The sequence below is a fragment of the Crocuta crocuta genome, unplaced genomic scaffold, assembly GCF_008692635.1.
Source record: "Crocuta crocuta isolate KB4526 unplaced genomic scaffold, BGI_CrCroc_1.0 scaffold687, whole genome shotgun sequence".
Lineage (NCBI taxonomy): Eukaryota > Metazoa > Chordata > Mammalia > Carnivora > Hyaenidae > Crocuta > Crocuta crocuta.
In genome coordinates this window covers 4,860,313-4,880,348 of record NW_027530182.1, presented here as the reverse complement: position 1 = coordinate 4,880,348, position 20,036 = coordinate 4,860,313, and the positions used below count along the sequence as shown (strand labels likewise).

At 42.9% G+C, this 20,036-nt stretch overlaps 1 protein-coding gene across 1 annotated transcript in view; it reads left to right on the top strand.

The window, feature by feature from the left end:
• Window positions 1-20,036, top strand: part of SLC24A2 (solute carrier family 24 member 2) — a 94,640-nt gene that overhangs the window by 28,437 nt on the left and 46,167 nt on the right. The window contains exon 3 of the mRNA XM_077765088.1: window positions 864-914. Within this exon, the coding sequence (XP_077621214.1) occupies window positions 864-914 (51 nt within the window). The remainder of the gene's footprint in view (window positions 1-863; window positions 915-20,036) is intronic.

Below are 20,036 nucleotides of genomic sequence, written 5' to 3'. Positions count from 1 at the left end.
ATGGTGCATCCTGCCCTCCTCTCTTCCCCAACCCAGGCTGACTCAGCATCCCCAAATGATTCAGTACAGCATTGCTTTCTGCCAGTAGTGTCCATGACAGTAGGTCCTTTGGCCATCCGCGCACAAGAGGGGCTGCTGACAGCCCCTCCTCGCTGCAGTCGAAGGAGCCACAGGCGATGCCTCAATCTGGGACAGGGGCTGTTCTGTCACCTGCCTGACTCAGGTGGCTTCCCTCTTCCTCCCCGAGCACTCCACACCTTTTTCAGCTCTTGTCAGCAGGCTGCACTCATGGTATTCAGTGTTTTCTATCTAAAATATGAAACAAAAGTGAACACGGAGTTCAGAACGTGGTTTTGCATTTTGGGTTTCCCCAGATAGCCTTAATCTCTAGGAAGTGGTTCTGTTGGAGAGGAGCTGGGAAATGAATTCCTGGGTCTGCTGTTCCATGCCAAAGACTTCCGGTCTGCAAGGACTTTCGGTCTTCAAGCCCCACTGTGCCTGGACATTGTCCTTATTAGGCTCTTTCCCTTACAGTGTCACCTCTGTATGAACTATAGGGCTAGGCTAGACCTGGTGTGAACTTGCCAACTGCTCTGTTTCATCGGATGTTAAAATAACCGTGTCCTGTTCTGTAATGCAGGGCACATCCTACCCCCAGTAGAATAATATATTTTAAGTGATTTCTGAAAATGGGCCGTAAAAGCTGTCTGCCACATGGCCCATGTTTGCACATCTCTATATAGTTACGATTGCAGAATTTGACAGTATAACTCTGAATCTGATTAATTAAGAATGTGTAAAAACAAAGTTCTTGCATTGCAGCTCGGTTCCTTATCTTTGTGTCTTTTACTGTGATGTTGTAGAACTTGGATCATATGGAAAACTAAAATATTATGACACAATGACTGAAGAAGGTAAGCATGATTTTAGAATTGTATGCATTGGCTTTTTTTTTTCATTTATGGTGTCTGGTGCTTGCCCATTTTTTTCAAATCTTTTTTTCTTTTCCTCTTTGCATGATTTCAGTGACATCACGTGATTTATTATTCTTTCCACATTTTTGTCTAGTTTTTACCATCGTGTTTATTTGGGATTGGAGATGTGCAATACCATGGGTAATCATGTTATTCCATTCAGATGCTCCAAACCATGTCAGCTGTGTAACACACACAGAGAAATGGTGTCAGCAATGTAAGCCCAAGCACACACCCACCGTGTCAGCATTATTTCCCCCACGTGCGCACAACACATAGAAACACATCCGATCAACATTCTTAATATGCCCTGAATTTCAGAGGGGGTGGATGTTCCAATTTATGCCAAGGAAAGAGTGATCTCAAGTAACTCCTCAACCCTAAACCAGCTAGAGACCCGTTTCTGATGCAGATGGCTGTGAGCGCATGTCCTAAGCCCCACAGTCCCTGCTCGCTCATTCAAGAGCATTACTCGGAGAAGCCAGGGCCACAGCTCCAGCCAGTGGAACTGAATTCACTGGGGTTCATACTCCGTGAGACTGAGCATATCTTTGTAACCATTTCCCCTGAGCGAATGAAGTCTGGCAGAGATTTATCTTTAAATGAATTTACTGATGAACTCCAGGCACTATTCCTAGAGCACAACCTTGACCCAATGAGAATCACTTCTCTGAAATAAGTTCACCATGCAGGAGTAATAAGAAAGTTTTACTGTTGTCAAAGGAGTTATCCTGCTTCCCTCGTTTCACCCCACAATTACCTCTGGCTTTGGAATAATAAATAATATTTACAAGTTAGGAAGCATTTGGGGGTTTTACATGAGCCTTACATTGAGACTGACAAGTAATCAAAAGGTAGTCCAGAAGAGGAATCCGCTAATTTTGGCTTTCAACCTGAGAGAAACTCCCAAATGTGTTACGTATCTTGTTTCCAGCTTCTAGTATTTGTAAGTTGCCTTAGCTTGCCAGAGATCTCCTAGTTGCTTTGCCTCAAAGAAGTGGAACATCTGATAGTCCCTGGTAAGAGGAAGCTCCTTCTCTGCCTCCCTGCCCCTCCCCCCCAACTCTGGCTTCTGTACAGCACCCAGGCTGTTCCTGCACTTCCTGTTAACCACTGTGGCATTTTCTAAAGCAGCAGCCCCCTATTAGGATCTCATACTGGGCCTGGGTATGAGATCCTAGCAACCTGGGGAAATTAGAGTACCAGGGACAGAAAGCTACCTATAAGAATAAGTGGCCTACCACCAAGAGGTTAGAAAGAGTGATCCAGACCTTAAAGGAAGGCTCCTGTCCCAGCTATTATTTTTATTCCATGTCTTCAGACCACTTGGATTTTTATTGGCAATTGGCTTGAGAAGCCAAAGCTTTGGGACTCCCCTCCGGACATCTCCCTGGCCCCCAGCCTCAATTTCATGGCTCCGGCAACAGGTGGGTTTGTTAGCTTCTCCCTGCCCTGTAACGACTGTCCACTCTCTCTTTCCTCCTTCCTGTCTTCTGCCGTCCACCCTTCACTTCCCATTGTCGGTGAAGCTTCTGCCTTGCCCTTGCCTCAGTTCCCCATTTCTCACCAACTCTGTTCCTTTCCTTCTTCTTTCCACATCCATTAGAGCAAGTGTTGGTGTCCTAGCACTCCCTTTCTCAGCCTCCCTAAACCAGACAACTCAAGATCACATCAAGATGCAAAAATAGCACTTCCGGTCAGATGAATCCACCTGATAACACGTGGGCTTTCTAGGCAGGAAGACAATGTCAAACTCATGCTGGCCCTTAGCAGGACTGTGAAGTTGTGTTTGGGGGTCCTTATGGGCCACCTTTAATATTTCTTACAACTTCTCTTCACTTTCCCTTCCCTTCTTGAATTTTTCTTTGTGTCCGGTTCTTCGCTGAACTTTCATCCCTAGAACAGTAACAGCTAATAGTGGCTCAGGCAGCATTTTTAAAGTGTGTCCTATGATATACTCGTTTCATATGATGTCAGTAGGAATTTTGCAACAACCCAGAGAAAAAGAAGGTAAGATCGATTTCATAGTTTAATAAGTGGAAGAACTTCTGAGTTTTCTTTACCACATGACTTGTCAGAGGCTTCAATATGCTACTGTGCATTGCAGCATCGAGTAAATCATATACAGGGATGAAGTTTGCAGTGTTACCCAGACTTCTTTGATGAGAAAACTCTTTCTTCCATGGATCTTCTTGCAGGACTGTTTGAGAAATGCTGATTAAGGTGCTATCCTTCACTGGGAACAGGAGCCTCTGAAAGATTAACAAGGGTTCTAAACACATAGCCATCCCTCTCCAGTACTCACAGAAAGGACACTTTGGAACAGGTTTTCCTCTAGCCACATCACCCCACACCTTCACCTCCATGACAAGCCAGACCTGGCTTAAAGCTAATTCTGGGATTCCATCTAAAAGATTCAAAGCCAGCTCAGTACCTTCAGACCAGGCAACAGCTACCTGTGACTTCTTCGAACTCTGGAGAGCCTCTCCCCTCCCACTGAAAATAAGAACTGTGCTTTGTGCCGCTCCCATTTGTACGACAGAAGGAAGTGTCATAAAGATGAAGATGTTTGGGGCAAGCACTGTGGGCTCCCTAGGAAAATACCCCTCTCCATTTGAAGCATTTCTTTTCACTCTTTAAGAAATGTGGCTTGAGCAGGGCTTTATTGTAATTGCCCATATGACTAGTTATTATTTGTAACTATTTCCAGGAAATCCTCTGGATGTTACGTGAGGTCAGCTACTTTAATTGAGGGCCTGTTTTCCCGCTCAAGGGGAGCCAATAGAAATATGGATTGTATATGCTACCCCATATCTTAAGGGGAATTGAACAATGATTTCCTAAATATAGAGAATTGTCTTGCACATATTCAGCTCATTATTTAAGCCCCTGCTGTATACAAATTATTTTGCTAGGTGCTTTGGGGAAATACAGGATTAAAAGGTGAGCAATTTGCCCCCTGCGGAACTTATAGACAGGGAGAAAAAAAAAACACAGTAACCACTGAGCCACCAGGAAGAAAGTGCTAAGTACCATAGGTGTTTGGAAGAAAACGGCAGGCTACAGAAGGAGGAAGGATTGCTTTCAACCAAGATCTTTGGAGCCCAAAGATCAGTAAATGTGGGATAAACTGGGGAAGGAAGGGTGGTGGGTTCTGACCTACCAGGCTGGGAATAGAATCAAAGGACAGGGGCACACCAACCTTTACTGGGTGCCTCCCACATGCCAAGTGCAGTGGACGTCATTTAATCCTTATAATGATCACACAAGGTGGATTTTTTGAAGATGAGAAAGCCCAAGTTCAAAGTGTTTTATTAGATGAGAAAACTAAGACTCAGAGAAGTAAAGTATCTTGCTCTGGGACTCAGGGGTACTAACGGTGAATTGGGGCCCAAAGTCAGGACCGCGGCACACCCAATCCCTGCCCTCTTGGTACTGCTGTACAAGTTTGATGTACAAGATGGGGGTGAGGAAATGGACAGGTCAAATTGGTGTCAGTATAGGGAGTGGAAAGAAATGCTTGATGGAGACCAATCATGGGAAAGGTTTAAACCACAGACTTAGAATGAGGGCATTGCAGAGTGAACAACAATGAGCTACTGAATAAAACATGAACCCCTCACCAGACAAAGGTTATTTTAATAAACAATATACTCAATCTCAGACACTGGACAAAATGATGATATTTTGACAAAAAGTGTCCTTGCCCTCAGAGCCCTTTCCCTCCCTCCCTCATCTTCAGGTGCCTTAGAACCTAAACTGGAAGAGCTCCCTGGGCCACACCCACCCTTCTCCTCACCCCAAGCTAATCAGAATTTCATTCATTCATTCATTCATTTATTCATTCATTCATTCATTCTCTAGTACATTCACTCAACAACACTCAGTATGTACCAGGGATTGGACCAGGTTCAAGACTGATTGAAGACAGTCCTTCTCCTAAAGAATTCCCAGACTAGTGGGGGACACAGGCAAAGACATGAGTAGTATGATGGACAGACCCAAGGTGCAGGGGGAGTCCACTGGAAGGCATCATATTCAGCCTTGGAAAATGAGGACAGTCTTCTCAGAGAGGTGATGTCTCCATTGCCTCATTCCTGCATCCCAAGATGACAATACCTATTGGCCACCTGATACTAATGTGTACACTTAATGATAACTGAGAACCTGCTCTATACGACACATTTTACTAGACTTGATAGGCTAATAAGGCCTACTCCTCCCAAGCACTGAATTTCCTTCTATAATAAGTTGCTTCCAGGGATGCGAACAAATTACTCTAGAGGTGGCCTTTCGGTGACCTCAGACCCCTCTACATGGGTAGCCATTCTTTTATCTCCTCCTGCAGTAATACTGCATATTCTTGGAAGAGCGATATCCAGTTTTTACTTGGAGCTAATAACCCATAGTAGTGTATTTCTCATCTGCAGATACCCAAATTACATACCATTCTTTTTCTGGAAAATTCTCAAAAAAAATTGAACTTTGCTTTTTTTACTAAAATTAAGTGAAAATGTAGAAAGCTAGTTCAAAAGAAAACTAACTTGTGTGATAGAACAGGTAAATTAAAAGAAGAAGAGACCTTGCCACCAATTATATTACATGGAACTAACTTTTACTCTTTGGAGATAAACATTCGTAGAGACATGTAGATAGGTAGATAGACAGAATATCCTGACTAATATCTTGCGAAGAAGCAATGTATGGGAAAGCAACCTGCAATATACTGTCCTAAACTTACCGCCACTTAACAGTAGCCATTTCCAAGAAAAATAATTTCTTTATCATTTAAAAAGCCTTGTTCATTTGTATAAGAAAAGATATAAAAAGTTGTTGTAATGTCAAGGGCAATAATTACAATTATCTTTTCCTTAATGAAATTAAAGATAGTGCTTCATGGCAAATAATAGCCCCTTCACCAAACTGAAAAGCTAATGTCTTAACCTGAATGATGGGGTCCTAAATTAAGCATGCGGCTGAGTTTTGAAAATGCCCATCATCTCAAAGAAATAAAAGCCTCATAAGGTCACATAGTCTAGCCAGTCATTTGATGTTCTTAACTGCAGCAAAATAGTTCAGTTCTTTTTGAAGGAGAAATTGAATTTTGGAATACCACTTAACAGTATTTTCCATTGCCTAAGATGTATCCTCTAAAAATGTAGTCCTAAAACAGGTCTTTGGTATTATCTGTGGCCTTCACACTATAATTTAATCTTTGCCTGAATGGATAAGACTAGGTTACATACACTGATATATTAGGCAGGATAGGTTCAACTGTATATAGTAGAAAATCCAAATTAACAGTGGCTTTAGTCAACTGGAAGTTAATTTTTCTCTAAAGTAAAAGAGGTCTGGAGGTAAGCAGTATGTGGCAGATATGGAAGCTCTACAATAATCCAAGATCCAGGCTCCTCCCATCTTCTTCACAATCCTAGTATATGACTTTCAACCCCAAGGGCACCTTGTGTCCAAGATCACTGCTGGTAGAGCTCCAGCCATCATGTCTATATTCCAGGAAGGAAGAAGACCCAACATGATTTTCCTCAGCTGTTTTGTCTTCTTTTTAAGGTGGCTTTCCTTTAGACCCTCCCAGTGAAACTTTCCAAAACCTAGTTACATATCTACACCTAGTTTCAAGGAAGCTTGGAGATGTAGTTTATTAAACTGGGTGATTTCTAGCCCCCCAGATTTACATATTATTTCACTACGAAATGAAAAGGAAATAGATATTGGATAGGCAACATGCAATCTCTCCACGAAAGAGAAGTACCACTTTTGTATAATTGGATGTTGATAGGGAAGATGGATAACAGAGCAAGCTGTGTGAGAGATTTTGAGAATTCATGTTAAGTTGGAGATGCCCATGAGATATCCAGATGGAGATGTGGAGGAAGCAGTGGAAGTGGAGTCTGGATCTTGGGAGAAAGGTCAGGGCTATGGATGCAAATTTAGGAGCTCTACTATATAGGTGTTATTTAAAGCTACAGAATTGGAGAAGAATACTGAGCTAATCAATAGGGAAGAGGAAGTCAAGGTTGACCCTGTGGACTCCAAAGTTTAGAGTCTGGGAAGAAGGGGGGACCCAGCAAGGAAGACTAGGGTGGACAGAGAACCAGGAGAGAATGGTGTCCCAGAAGCCAAAAGAACTGTTCCACAGGAAGGCAATGAAAAGGTAATAGCATCAAAGGGTTGACCAGTGAAATCAAAGAATTATTGTCACACAAAGATAAGAGTGATGGACACAAAGTGAGATGCTTCAAATCAGGAGTTTGGAAGTGGTACTGTAATTGCTAATGATGAAGTCTATATCTGATCACAGGAGTTGGTGAATAAGGTGAACTGGGGGAAAGGGTAGCTGGAAGTGAACAGATTAGGGTGGTGAGGAGCCATGTGTTGCAGGGCTTACCTATTACCAAAGCTGGTAACAGGATCCATGATATAAAAGAATCGTGGGTTCTGATATCTTCAGGAATGACGAAAGTTTGATGAGGAATTCAGTTGCCATAGAGGTTGTAGAGGTGGCTTGTGCTTCAAAGGAGTGAGGAGAAATGGTTTGGAAGTAGTGAGGAAGGAGGGATGGAATATGAACCATTTGGAGAGACAAGCAGTCGTCCCTTTCAAGGGCCATGAGAGAAAAGGGGCCTTCAGGAAACAGAAAGGCAAAGAGAATATTCAGAGCAGAGGTTAAGGACATAGAGACATGTTTACTCATGGCAGAGGTGGGAGATTGAGTCAGGTCAGGCATTTTCAGAGCCACATGGAGATGAAGGTCTGGATGGTGTTCAATGACCCAGAGGCTCTGCTGAAAGGAAAAGGATGTAGGATGGAATGGGAACAACCTAACAGTGTGTTAGACGTTCTTACATGGGATGGGCCCCACAGGCAGTTTGCCCTGATAAAGCAGGATCCATCTTTCCAGGAGAGGGGAGCCCTAGAGAACCCCTTAAGTCCAGCTGGGAGTGAGGAAGGTTGAAGAAGGAGCCTTCCTCAATTCAGAGAGAGATAGGGTTCAACCCATCACAGGAAGACCTTTCCTACAGATATGGCCAAAAATGCAGTGGCCTGCCTCAAAAGCCAGTGAGTCTCCCTCCTTTGGACAAGCCAAGGAAGCCTCTATCAGAAGAGTGTTCCGATAACGGACACCTTGATAGTTCTTCCAGTCTCAAGTCCAAGATCCTTTCCTGGTTCCTTTTCTTAAATGTGATGGCAGACATTGGTTTAAAGTCTACTTTTGAAATTAAATCTTTTGAAAAATTGATCTTACATTTTGGGTAAGCTGCCACCAGAACTGTGGTTAAGTAGGTTCCTGGGCCACAGCTTTTGAAATAGAAGGCTTGCGTATTATTTGATCCAATTCATAGACAAATTGTTTATTAATGTGGTGTTATATATACATATATATATGTATCAAATAGTACAAAAGATAGTTCCTGTGAAATAGACCTTTAAAAGAACAACTATCTTCCCTGTTAGTTGCAAATACAAACTTTTAACACAGTAAGCACTGTAACTGTAAATTAATTTTAACTATCCCTTTTAATTATTAAAAAAAAAAAGCATTACATGCATACTGAGGTAAAAAGCAAACATGACAGAAGGAATAGCAATAAAAATGAGTCTCCCGTTTACCCCAGATTCCACTCATTCCTTAGAGTTAACCACTCTTATCCATTTTCTAACATACCCTTTTTTCTTCTATATACCATTCTCTATATCTGGCTTTTGTTTATTAGCATATAGTGGAGACATTTCCATATCAGTGCTTTCCTTATCTTTTACTAACTACATAGTATTCTACTGCTTGGCTCTTCCATGGTAGGTCCTTTCCATCAGTCCCCTGTTAATGACCATTTACAGTATTTCCATATTTGTTGATTTATCCAATTATTAGAACTCGACATGAGCATCTTCTTTGCCCATATAGGAGATATATACATATAAAACAAATCCCTAGAAATAGAAATACCAGATCAAAGCATATACACATTTCAGATTTTGAAAGCTATTGACAAATCGCCCTCCGAAGGAATTGCACCAGTTAATGCTCCCATGGACAGTGAATGGGAGCTCCTCAAACCAATTCAATGTAGTCCCTTGAACAGTCCTTACAAAGGAAATAAGCCTTTGTATTGTAACTACCTTCTAATTTACTTCTTTTAGAAGCCAGAATTTTTTTTTTACCAAAGTTGAGTTAAAGCCAGGGTTCAGTTATGATGGAAGCCTTTCCTCTCTAAATTAAATGACAAGGCTGTTCTTCCTACACCGAATATCCAATTTCAACCACAGCATGTGCCCTCCTTAGCACAAGACTGTTGACGTCCCTACAGAATGTCTTGAAAAGTACACTGCAAGTTAACTTTCTGCCTGCCAGTTACCAAAGTGGGGAGCCCCATTGTACACAGACACCATTTCCAGACACCATGTTATGTTTCTTTCATTCCAGGTTCTTGGTTTAATTCATTCAGTGCAACTTTCTGTAACTGGAGGATTTTTCTAGGCACAGATGCTCTCTGTAAGGCTAAGCCTTACCCCTCTCTCCCCCCAAAAATGTACTGCCTCACCAGTTATTAACCACATTACTTTTTTAGAGATGTATTCTTACAAGTATCTCCTGGGGCTGGATCTTAGGAAGACAGCAGCCTAGTAGGTTCATAATCAGACGAACCAGCTAGTAACCGCTATCAGATCTGTCAGAAAGACCAAACCAGCTGTGTGGGAAAATCCACGGTCTTCCTGAAAACCAGGACCAAGGAAGTCTAATTAGAATACATCCAGTTTTTCAAACTTCATTGCATCTTATTTTCATGATCTAAACTGTCAACAGTAAAAGCAGAAAGATTGGACCTGGCAAGTAAAGGCAGATTTTGCCACATTGTGTATGTAGAAGGAATTAAGTTGCAGCAAAAGGCAAATTGTGGATGCTGCTTTTTGTCTATTTCTGACATCCCTAGAGCTGAAAATGTTAAGTTGCCTTCATTAGTCAAACTTGAATACTGTTATTATAAGTTAATGATATAATTTCCCACCCCCATGAAGCTTTTCTCTTAAAAAAAAAAAAGTGGAAATCCGTAATACCAGGAGGCTGGCATGTTCAATTAAACATGGTAAGATGCTCTTTTGATTAAATCTGAAAGGAACTGAACCATGTCATTTTAGTCATGGACCACTAAGCCCTCAGTAGCATTTAGTTAAGAACACCCAGCATGTGTTGGCACTTCTGACGCAAAACCATGCTTCAAATGAGATGATCCACAGGCACCAGTTTACAATGTAACACTGAGGATTCAAGGAAGCAGGATATAGGAACTCAAATCAATTGATGATTTGCAGACACATGAAATCCAGGTGACAGGAGATGATGTAAGTACATGAAATGCCAGCCAAATCTAAAATCTTTCACTTCACATCAAGATAAATAATTGGGTAATGTGTAGGCTCATCAGAAAGAAATAACTGTTTTATGTTCTGTTTTTTTATATAAAAGAGTAACCATTCAGTACATATCTATTGAGCACCCATGATGTGTCAGGTGCTGTGAACAAATCACAACTTGGCCCAAATGGATACATTAATGTCACAACCCAGTTGCAGAGACATACCCAAGATACAGGCTTTGAAAACTGACTCTGAAGAGATCTTTTACACCCATTAGGTGGTAGTGGGGCTGGATGTTGGCAAGCCTTGAGATCTGAGGCCTGCCCAATAAAGCGATTCTTTATTCATTCATCTCTTAGATATCCACAGGGGGCAAGGGATGGGAACACCTTCCGTCTGGTAGCCCCTACCTGGCTCAGAACTCCAAAACTGAGATCAGAGAAACCCCTCTGAGAATTTTGTGTGTGGGAGCCATTTGGATCCATGTATATGAGATAGAAATTTTCAGAAATTAAGTTCTTAAAATAATAAAGCAGGTGACCTAAAATGATAAAGAACATTAGCTCTCAAGTGATATCAACCTCAGCTAAGGTCAGTTAACTGGCTCTTTTCCTGAAACACTGTATTCTGCCATTGATCCTCGCTGGGAGTTTTTTGGTTTGTAAAATTCCAATTTTGCCTGGGTTTGATTAGATGATACATTTTTTTAAAACATCTCAAAATAGACAAATATTAACTGTAAACACTATGAGACTTTAGAGGCTTAATCACAGCATTAACCAAGAAGAGTGTCTGGTGAGTTTTCTGCAGTGTTTCTTCAGGCTTCTTGTCCTTCCTTGTTTCTCTACCCCCAGAAGCAACATAAACTAGGAACAGATTTTCATACTGCAAGCACTCTAAGCAGCATGCTTGTGCATGTGCATACACACACACACACACACACACACACACTCCCTTTGTTGTTTGTGTTAATGTTGGTATATTCAAGCATGCTTACTGAGGCCCAGCCTAAGAAGTAAGCATTGGAGAGCAGATGAAAAACAGTTTCCCTATCCAGCTGGTTAGAGAGAGGTCAGGAGAATGCGTCTGAGGATCTATGATAACTGGTATGATAAGATGGATATCAGTGCTGTGACAGAGAAAAGTACCAGCGTGCCTTGCCAGCCCAGAAAAGGGATTCAGAGAGAGTTTCTTGAAAGATGAGATGCTTTAAAGCAGTCTTAAAAAAGAGACATGCAAATAACAAGTGTGTAGCATTCCAAGCCACATGAAGCATAACTTAAAAACTGGGAGACTAGTCAAGAGACTGTAACCAATATCCAGGCTGGAAATGTTGGATCTAAAGTGTTCAAAACCATGACTCTGAAGGGGTTGGCAACTAATTGAATGGGGGGGAGGGGGGCGGTGCAAGGGGGATCTCTAAGATGGCCAGAAAACACTGTGAGTGAGGAAATCACCAATAGAAAGTACAACCAAACAGACACATTCCTAGGGAAGAAGACAGTGTGTGGGAGTGTGGGGCATGTTGAGTTTTCATGTGGGGGGGACTTCCAAGTGAAGTGTTCAGAAGTCCATTGGATAAGAGGATCAGAGCTGGAGATCTGAATTTGGGAATCACTGATATTCAGGTGGAGGTCCATTGGGTTCTTTAGAAGAATGTGGGAGTAGAGGACAGGGAGCAAGGAGGGAGCCTGGGGAATAGTGTGACACCTAAGCATCACTCTCAGGAGTCCTGGAAAATCAGATTGGACTGGGGTGAAGACTATCAGATGCACTGAGAGACCCAGTCATGTGGCAAAATGTGGCCAAGTGTGGGTTCAGCGGAGTGACAAAGGCCAGGTGCAGAGTGAAGAGGTGAGCAAAGGAGCCCCAGGAGCTCAGAGGTACCAGCATAGACTGACCTTTCCAGAGGCATGGCGGTGAAGGGAAGGCAAGGGAGGGCCATGGCAGCAGCAAACCTCAAGTCAAGAGAAAGATTCCGAGTGGAGAGACTTTACCATGATTGTAAGCTGAGGGGAAAAGGAGGGAATGAAGAGTCACAGTGAGTGAGGAGGCAAAGTCACTACAGAGGCAAGGAGATAGAATAAAGGGCAAAAATATCGATCTTTAAGATATCAACTTTTGAAAAACATTGGGAACCTTCCAGAATATTTATGAAAGCATTCCATATTTGCAATGATAAGAGGACCCTGCTAGGGGAGATGATAGAGTCAGTTCACATGCAGACAGATCCATTCTTTACAGTTGATTCCAAAGGTCATTCTACTGGAAAGTTATTTTTTAAAAACCATAATAAGGCAATCTGGCTGCTTCATTTCATTGTATGATGGCCAGCAGTTGAGATACAAGTATGTATATGTTCTCATTAATTACAGAAACTAGTCCTATGATTAGATCTATAAAAATAATGACAATTAAATTATGTTGATTACATTTGTTATACGGTTAATTCACAGAATATTTACTAAAGACACTTTACAAAATACTTTATTACAATACTAGTTAAATTTCCATTAATGTCAATGTAGTCATGACAACCAGTTTTACGTGATGCTTCACAAAAATTAGAAAAAAGAATTTAGAAGTTGTGCTTCAAAAATAAATTTAGGAATAAATAAACTCTATGTTCTTGGCATTTTTGCTTATGATGAAAAATTCTGTGATGTTTTCCTTTTAAGAATAAAAATAAGGGGGTGCCTGGGTGGCTCAGTCAGTAGAGCATATGACTCTTGATCTCAAGATCATGAGTTCAAGTCCCATTTTGGGCATAGAGCTTACTTAAAAAAAAAAAAAAAAGGAAGGGAGGGAGAGAGGAAGGGAGGGAGGGAGGGAGGGAGGAAGGAAGGAAGGAAGGAAGAAAAGAGTAAAAATCAGGCCAGATCCTATTAGGTGAATAATCTGCCCCATGAGGACAGTTTGTAGAATGGAGGAGGAGTCTTTTCCTTCAAGCTGCTAAGTGGTATCTTGTATCTGGGAACTTTCCCTATTCTCTGAGTTTCCATACCCTTCTGAGAAGGGCCCCACCATCATGAATCATAAGTCCTTGTTTTTCGTCTCTCTGTCTCCAGGCATGACTCTACAAGGGCCCCAGCTAGATCTATCTTATTCACCAAACACTGCCTGGTACATAGCACGGGTCTGGTTAATATTTACAGAGTGGATGATTGTTTGTGACCTATGCTCATTTGAAAGCAGAGCTCACATTCCTAGGAGAACTGATGTAGGGAGAACGTCACTGGAATTCAGCAAGTGCATATGATGTGCCAAGCATTATTCTAAGATGCTTGTTGGGGGATACAAGATGGTGAGAGAAGGTCCCTTCCCCAGCAAAGCCTGCCATGACAGTGAGCAGCACACTGAAAGAAATAAGCATTATGATGAGGTATAATCAAAGTGCTTTGGGAGTGATGGATTTTAGTTGGGAAGGGGGGGTGTGGGTATCATTAGGTACCTTCAGGTTGGGCCTTCAGTTAGGCCTTAATGAATGAGAAGCATTTTAATAAAGAAGAAGGAGCCAAAGCCCCCTTTTCCCTTCTCTGCCCTCTACGGTGCTCTCTGTACCTCCCATGTGTCAGAGGCCCCTCTCAGCACCTGCTTTGGCGACCCTGGTGATGTGTAGAAAGGGGATGACTGACATGCTCCTGTCTTCCACCTCTGGACTGTGGACACCTAGTCCACCCCCATCTTCTCCTATTTACCTTAAGAAACGTCCTGGGATTCCACATACAGACTCAGCCCCACTGGGGCCTTGGGTTTGCATAGACCTGGAAGGATTTACTTTGAGTCATTAGCCAACAAGAAACATATTAAGGAGCAATTGCCTCAACTACTTGCCTGTGGGAACCCAAACACAAGGACTTATGAAGCCCTCCAGAACTGTAGGTATGCCATAGAGAACAAAACCAATGGAAATCCCTACTCTCATGGAGCTTGGCCACTAATGGAAAGCAACAGATAATCAATAGTGATGATGATATAGTATATTAGATGGTGATAAATATTTTAGAGAAAACAAGCTGGGGATAGGAAGTGCTGGTGAGAGAGAGAAGCTGCCATTTTAAATAGGCTGCTCAGAGAAGCCTCAGTGAGAAGGTGAGATTTGAAGAAATACTTGAATGATCCATCTATATGCTGTCTACAAGAAACTCATTTTAGACGGGAAGATACCTTCAGATTAAAAGTAAGGGGATGGAGAAATATATATCATGCTACAGGAAATCAAAAGAAAGCCGGAGTAGCTATACTTATATCAGACAAACTGGACTTTAAATTAAAGACAATAACAANTTAAAAAAAAAAAAGAAATACTTGAATGAGTTGAGAGAGTGAACTCAATGGATCTCTGGGGGAAGAACATTCCAGGTAGAGGGACCAGCAAATGCCATGACTCTGAGGTGGGACACCAAGGAGGCCAGCGTGGCTGGAGCAGAGTGGACCTGGAGAGAGGGAAAGGATGAGGCAGGGCAGCCTAGCTGGCTAAACCTCCTTATAGGTCCTTATAACAACCTTGGCTTTCACGTTGACCTGGGGAGCCACTGCAGGATTTTGTCCAGAGGAGTGGCATGATCTGATTGATCGTGAAGGATACTGGGATGAGACTAGCCTGGGAGACAGAGAGGTAAAGGTAGAAGGGGAGATTGGTTCGTAGACCAGCAAGGTAATGGCTGAGCGCAGGAGGAGAGGAAGGAGACGTGGTCAGATTTTGAAATATTTTGGAAGTAGAGATACCAGACTTGCTTGACATCCTGGAAACCAGGATGCCCCCAAGGTTAGTGTTTGCTTATTGCCACATCAATTTCATTGCATCTCTTTTCAGAGTGACTGTGGCCGCTCTGACTTGAGTCTGTGGTGGGGGGGAGGGGTGGCGGGGAGGCAGTGAATAAACAGAAGGAACATTCAGCTGCACTTTTGCTTTTTAAGCTACCTGCCAAGTCATAAACTTCAAAGACGGAGATAGGAAAGGCAGTACTGAAAAGCAAAAATAGATTTTAAAACACTGTGTTCAAGTTTTCCCTTCTGTTTCCTTTTTTCTTTTCTTCTCCCAAACCAAGGTCTGTTCACTGAAGTGTGTGTGGCTGCTCCCTTTTGCATCGATATATCTCTTTTGCTCTGTCTCTTCTGTGTTGCTGATACTCAGAATGTTCTGGAGCAGCCCGGACCTGATCTGATCACCAAGCCAAAGGGTTCCTTTGTAACACGGGATATTACAGGCTTGGTGGGAACGAGATGAAGGAATTTCCAAGGACCCTGTTAATTAACAACTGAACAGAAACAAAATCCATTTCCTTTGGGTGAGCACACCCTCAGAAGGTTACTTTGCTGTGCAGCAGGGTTCTCCTTCATGTCTGGGTGACAGGGTCAAGGATTTTGATTCCTGATTGGTTTTCAAAATGTGTTCTTTGTCCCATTAGGTCCTTATGCTTTGATCTTTTCTTCTGCTCTTCCCTGCCACCCCTTCTCCACACATCCCCCTGCAGATACTCAGCTGGGATTCCTCTGCAAACTTCAGAACAGGCTTAAACTATATTAAAACTGTGTCCTAGGTTTTGACGTAGGTGCCTCACGATTTGAGCAGAGTTCGCTATTTCTGAGATTTCAAGTATACAAATATCTGTCGCTGTGTAAAAATACAGCACTTCAAGGCTTTGCACTACAACAGACTATATTTTTTAAGGTTGCCTTAAAGCATGTAAAAAATCACTCCTTCCCTCCCTTTGAAAAGCACCCAAAAATGTCTTCATTCTTTCTCCCCAGGCACAGAGCTGCATTCATTTCTGAAGTCTGTCCCTCTGGGTCAACCCTAATGCCAATGTGAAGTCCGTGCCTCAAATAGTTTATGGAAGTGGCCACAGGTCTCCTGCACCAGAGGCTGCTAAACATGAATCCTATTATGAATATCAGTCTTTTTCTTTTCAGTACTTCACTGGAAGGATGTCCTATCATTCCCCTCCATAATAATAACCATTTCTGAGTGACAATTCCTGAGCATTTACTATATAGCAGAGGCCATCTAAACACCTGGTGCATATTAATGCATTGAGCCTTCTGACAGCCATATGAGAAGGGTGTTCTTATTATCCCCATTTTAAAATTGTAAGCCTGAGACAGAGGAGGTACTAAATACCCTTGTACATCAGGAAGGTCCTTGAGCACATAGATCCATTGTGCAAGTAAGGCAAGTAATCCCTTGCCTGCACTCTGTCCTCACAGGTGATGGGAGAAAGCTGATCATCATCTTTCCACTTTAAGATTGCAAAGGTATCAGTGTTTAAGACACAGACTGTCAGCTCTATCACCTTGACCTTCTCCATCTCAGGAAGATGTACAGTGATCCTTTTCCTAATCGGTTTGGAACTGACTTTGGAGGACTCACGGAAACCTGAACACCCATCCAACTAGGCTTAGACCATTGGGTCAGCTACTTCTCCAGACTTGCATGTCTGGACTGAGAGAGGAGAAGATGCCAACGCTTCTCCAAAGGCAACTCAGGGTCATGTGACCTTGGCCCTGTGGTTTTCATTCATTTTTCTTTGTCCTCTTATTTACAGACTTCTGATGCCAGGCGTTGTGATAAGCCCCTTGCACACATTTTCTCACTTATGTTTTGCACCTGACTCATGAGTCAATGCCATAGCAATCCCTGTTTAACAGATAGAATTCCTGTTTAACTCACCCAGCAGAGCCAGTGAAAGAGGCAGGGCTTACACCCAGATCTACCTGACTATAAGTCATGTCCAAAATGTAACCACAATACTGTGCTGTTCTTTGGTGTTCTTTGGTGTTCTCCCTAGTTTGTGGCTTCAGGCTAAATGGGTCCTGAATGTGCCATGCCTTCCTTCCCGAGGTCCAGAGGGTCTTTGAGAATCACAGGTTCTGTGCTGGTTTCCGCCCCAGGGACCTCATGCTTACTCTTGTCTGGCTAGCCATCCTCACATCTATTCTCAGGAGGTGTGGCAACCCCCGGGGTGTCCGTTGGGCTGAAACCAGCATGCCCGACTCTTGTCAGGCTCTGCCCCACCACCCTCCAGGAGCACACCTGTGTACTGAATTCTGAAGGTGGCATTTCACTGCTGCTTTTCTTAAAAGGACTCTTTAAGGGAAAATCCCTTCGGGCCACTGAGCAGCCATTGTCCGCACTGGGAATGCAGGATGGGAATCAGGTCATGCTAACTGGGACAAAGGCTGAATTTAAAAAGTTGAAGAAGTGATTGGGAAGGAAGGATCCCATCCAGCCTCTGCAGCTTTTCCCTATTGCCCCTAGGGCGAAGCCCCAAGGGACCAGATAGAGCTGATCCCTCCCACCTTTCAGAAGCTTAGAAAATCAGAAGTGATGCTGCAGTGGGAAAAGCAGAGACACACTCTCTAGAAAGCCCTCACTGACCGGGGAAAATGTTTGGGAACCTATGAAATCCCAAGTCTAGAGTCATTTCCTACCCTATGCTCCTAGCCTCCCTTTAGAGGATTTGGAGCAGCCAGCCCATGAGTGGCATGACCAGCCCCGTGTTGAAGAAGGTTTCCTGGCAGAACCCTTCCATGCTTTTGGGTCCCTTTTACTCTAATTTCTCTCTGGGATACATCTACACTCTGAAAAATACTCCTGTAGCCACAAACAAGATGCAGTTAGCTGTTTTCTATCACATATCTTCTCTGCCATGATTCACAGCTAGGGGGCATTCCTGAGATCGGGTTATTTCACGTTATGTTTCCACAGGTGTATTTGTCTCTTCTTCTGAATGCTTCCCTGCATCCTTGCTATTTTTCACATAATTTTTAAATAGCAATTTTTGATCCTTCATATGTCACAGAGCTTCAGACAGTTCTAAGTTCAAAGAATGGCCCTGAGACCCCTGAATGGTTTTATTAGTAAGAGCATCTGATCCCATAATGTTTCCAAACTTCCCCTTTCCATCTCCTGGGCTTTTTAGCAAGTGAAGTGAAGACATCTTGGGGTTGTCTTCCATGAGGAGTACTGCCCTTCAGGCATAAAGCTGCAGAGTATGGACAGCCATGCTTCATTATTAAGCTCATCTCCAGATAAGACTGGGTTTGGCACCTGGGAAAGTGGCTTGCATCAGCGCTCCCTGGGCAAGTCCAGGCAGTCACCACCCTGCCTACCTCCTCCTTCCTTTACTTCCTTCTTTCTCTCTTCATTTTCTTTCATTTCTTATTCCCTTTTACCCCCTCTTTCTCCTAGTCCCCAGGCTCTCTTTTCTTTCCCCTTTCCTTCCCAGAATTTCTCTCAGAAATTAAATAGAAACTGCCAATTTCAAAATACCTTTCAGCATGGGGAACCTGATGCTGACCTTCAGTGACCCGCGGGAATGGGTGTCATGCCTATCACCTCATCCTTCTTTCTTGTTCTCTCTAAAGCCCCAGCCACATTCCACCCTACTTTGTTTTGTGTAATGGTTCCTTTCCTATTTCCTTGGAGAGTGTGCGCTGCAGTCCACGTTCATTGCCTACACTGAGACACCTTCATCCTAGAGACTGCCTTTGCAGTAGCAAGATGTGCAGGCTTGTGACTGATAAAGCTTGGAAGCAAAAAGGGCTCCATCCTGTGTCACCTTGACCATTGGCATCAGCTGATCCCACTTTCATTTACGGCTTCTGTCACCTCCCCCCACCCAGGAACGCAAGTCACTGCTATGGCCACACCCCATGATTTCCATCCTTGAGGAGGGGAGGCTTAGTGGATGCCAACCTGTCATGTCCCATCCTAGGAAGAGAGGCACTCCAAGAGAAACATTTGGGTTTTTCTTTGGTCTGGTTCACTTTGGGTCTGACTAGAAAAGTAAAATGAGATCTTCTGTTAATATGCTGCTAGAGAATCCAGCCAACGCAAATGCCTACTGAGAAAATTGCAGAGGTTGTGGTGTATTGAAGGACTTATCATGTCTGAATCTAAGGCAATAACCAGTCAGTTTAAAATGAGACTCCTTTGTACCTTAAATGTTCCAGGGGGTGGGTAGGGGAGGGGGTCCCAAGGACTAAAAGAGAATGTACTATGTTTCACTAATTTCTATATTTTTGCATGCTGTTTTTCTTCCTGTGCTTATTGCATGCATTTAACCATTACCTATGTCAATAATGGAGACGTAAGTAAGTGTTATACTTGTGGTATAGTCTGTTTTAAATGATTACTTAGAGAATTTTGAGTGTTTTTTCCAGCACCTTTTCCTAAGCATCTCATCACCAACAGATATCACTTGCTGTGCTCAGTTAATCATTCTTTGCCCTAAATCCCCAGGTGGAATCAGTTGCCTCCTTGAGGCTTTAATTGCAGCTGACTCAGCTAATTCAGAAAGCTGGGTGCATGCTCCCAACTTGTTTGGAAACTTCAATGTTAATTAAGATGTTGGAACAACTCAAAGGATGCCTGGGTTTGGATTTCTTCATTGTCACAAGCCAATTCTGAGATGTACATTTAATTCCAGAGAAATGCTTGTGTCTCCAGAGCAGCTCTGTGTCTCTCGAGTTGTTTTGGATTGCAGCAGGAGGGGAAGTTTTAGTGATGGTTGGTGCCTTCATTTATTTTGTAAGCAATTAGGAGGGAGGGGAGAGGCCTAAGTCAAACCTCCCAACTATGGTCTGGGAGCTTGAGATTCTCACACAGAGATTAGGGCTAAAGAACCCACAAAGGTAAGGAAGTACGCTTTGTGCAGAGCCTAGGGCATGTGGATTGAGGAA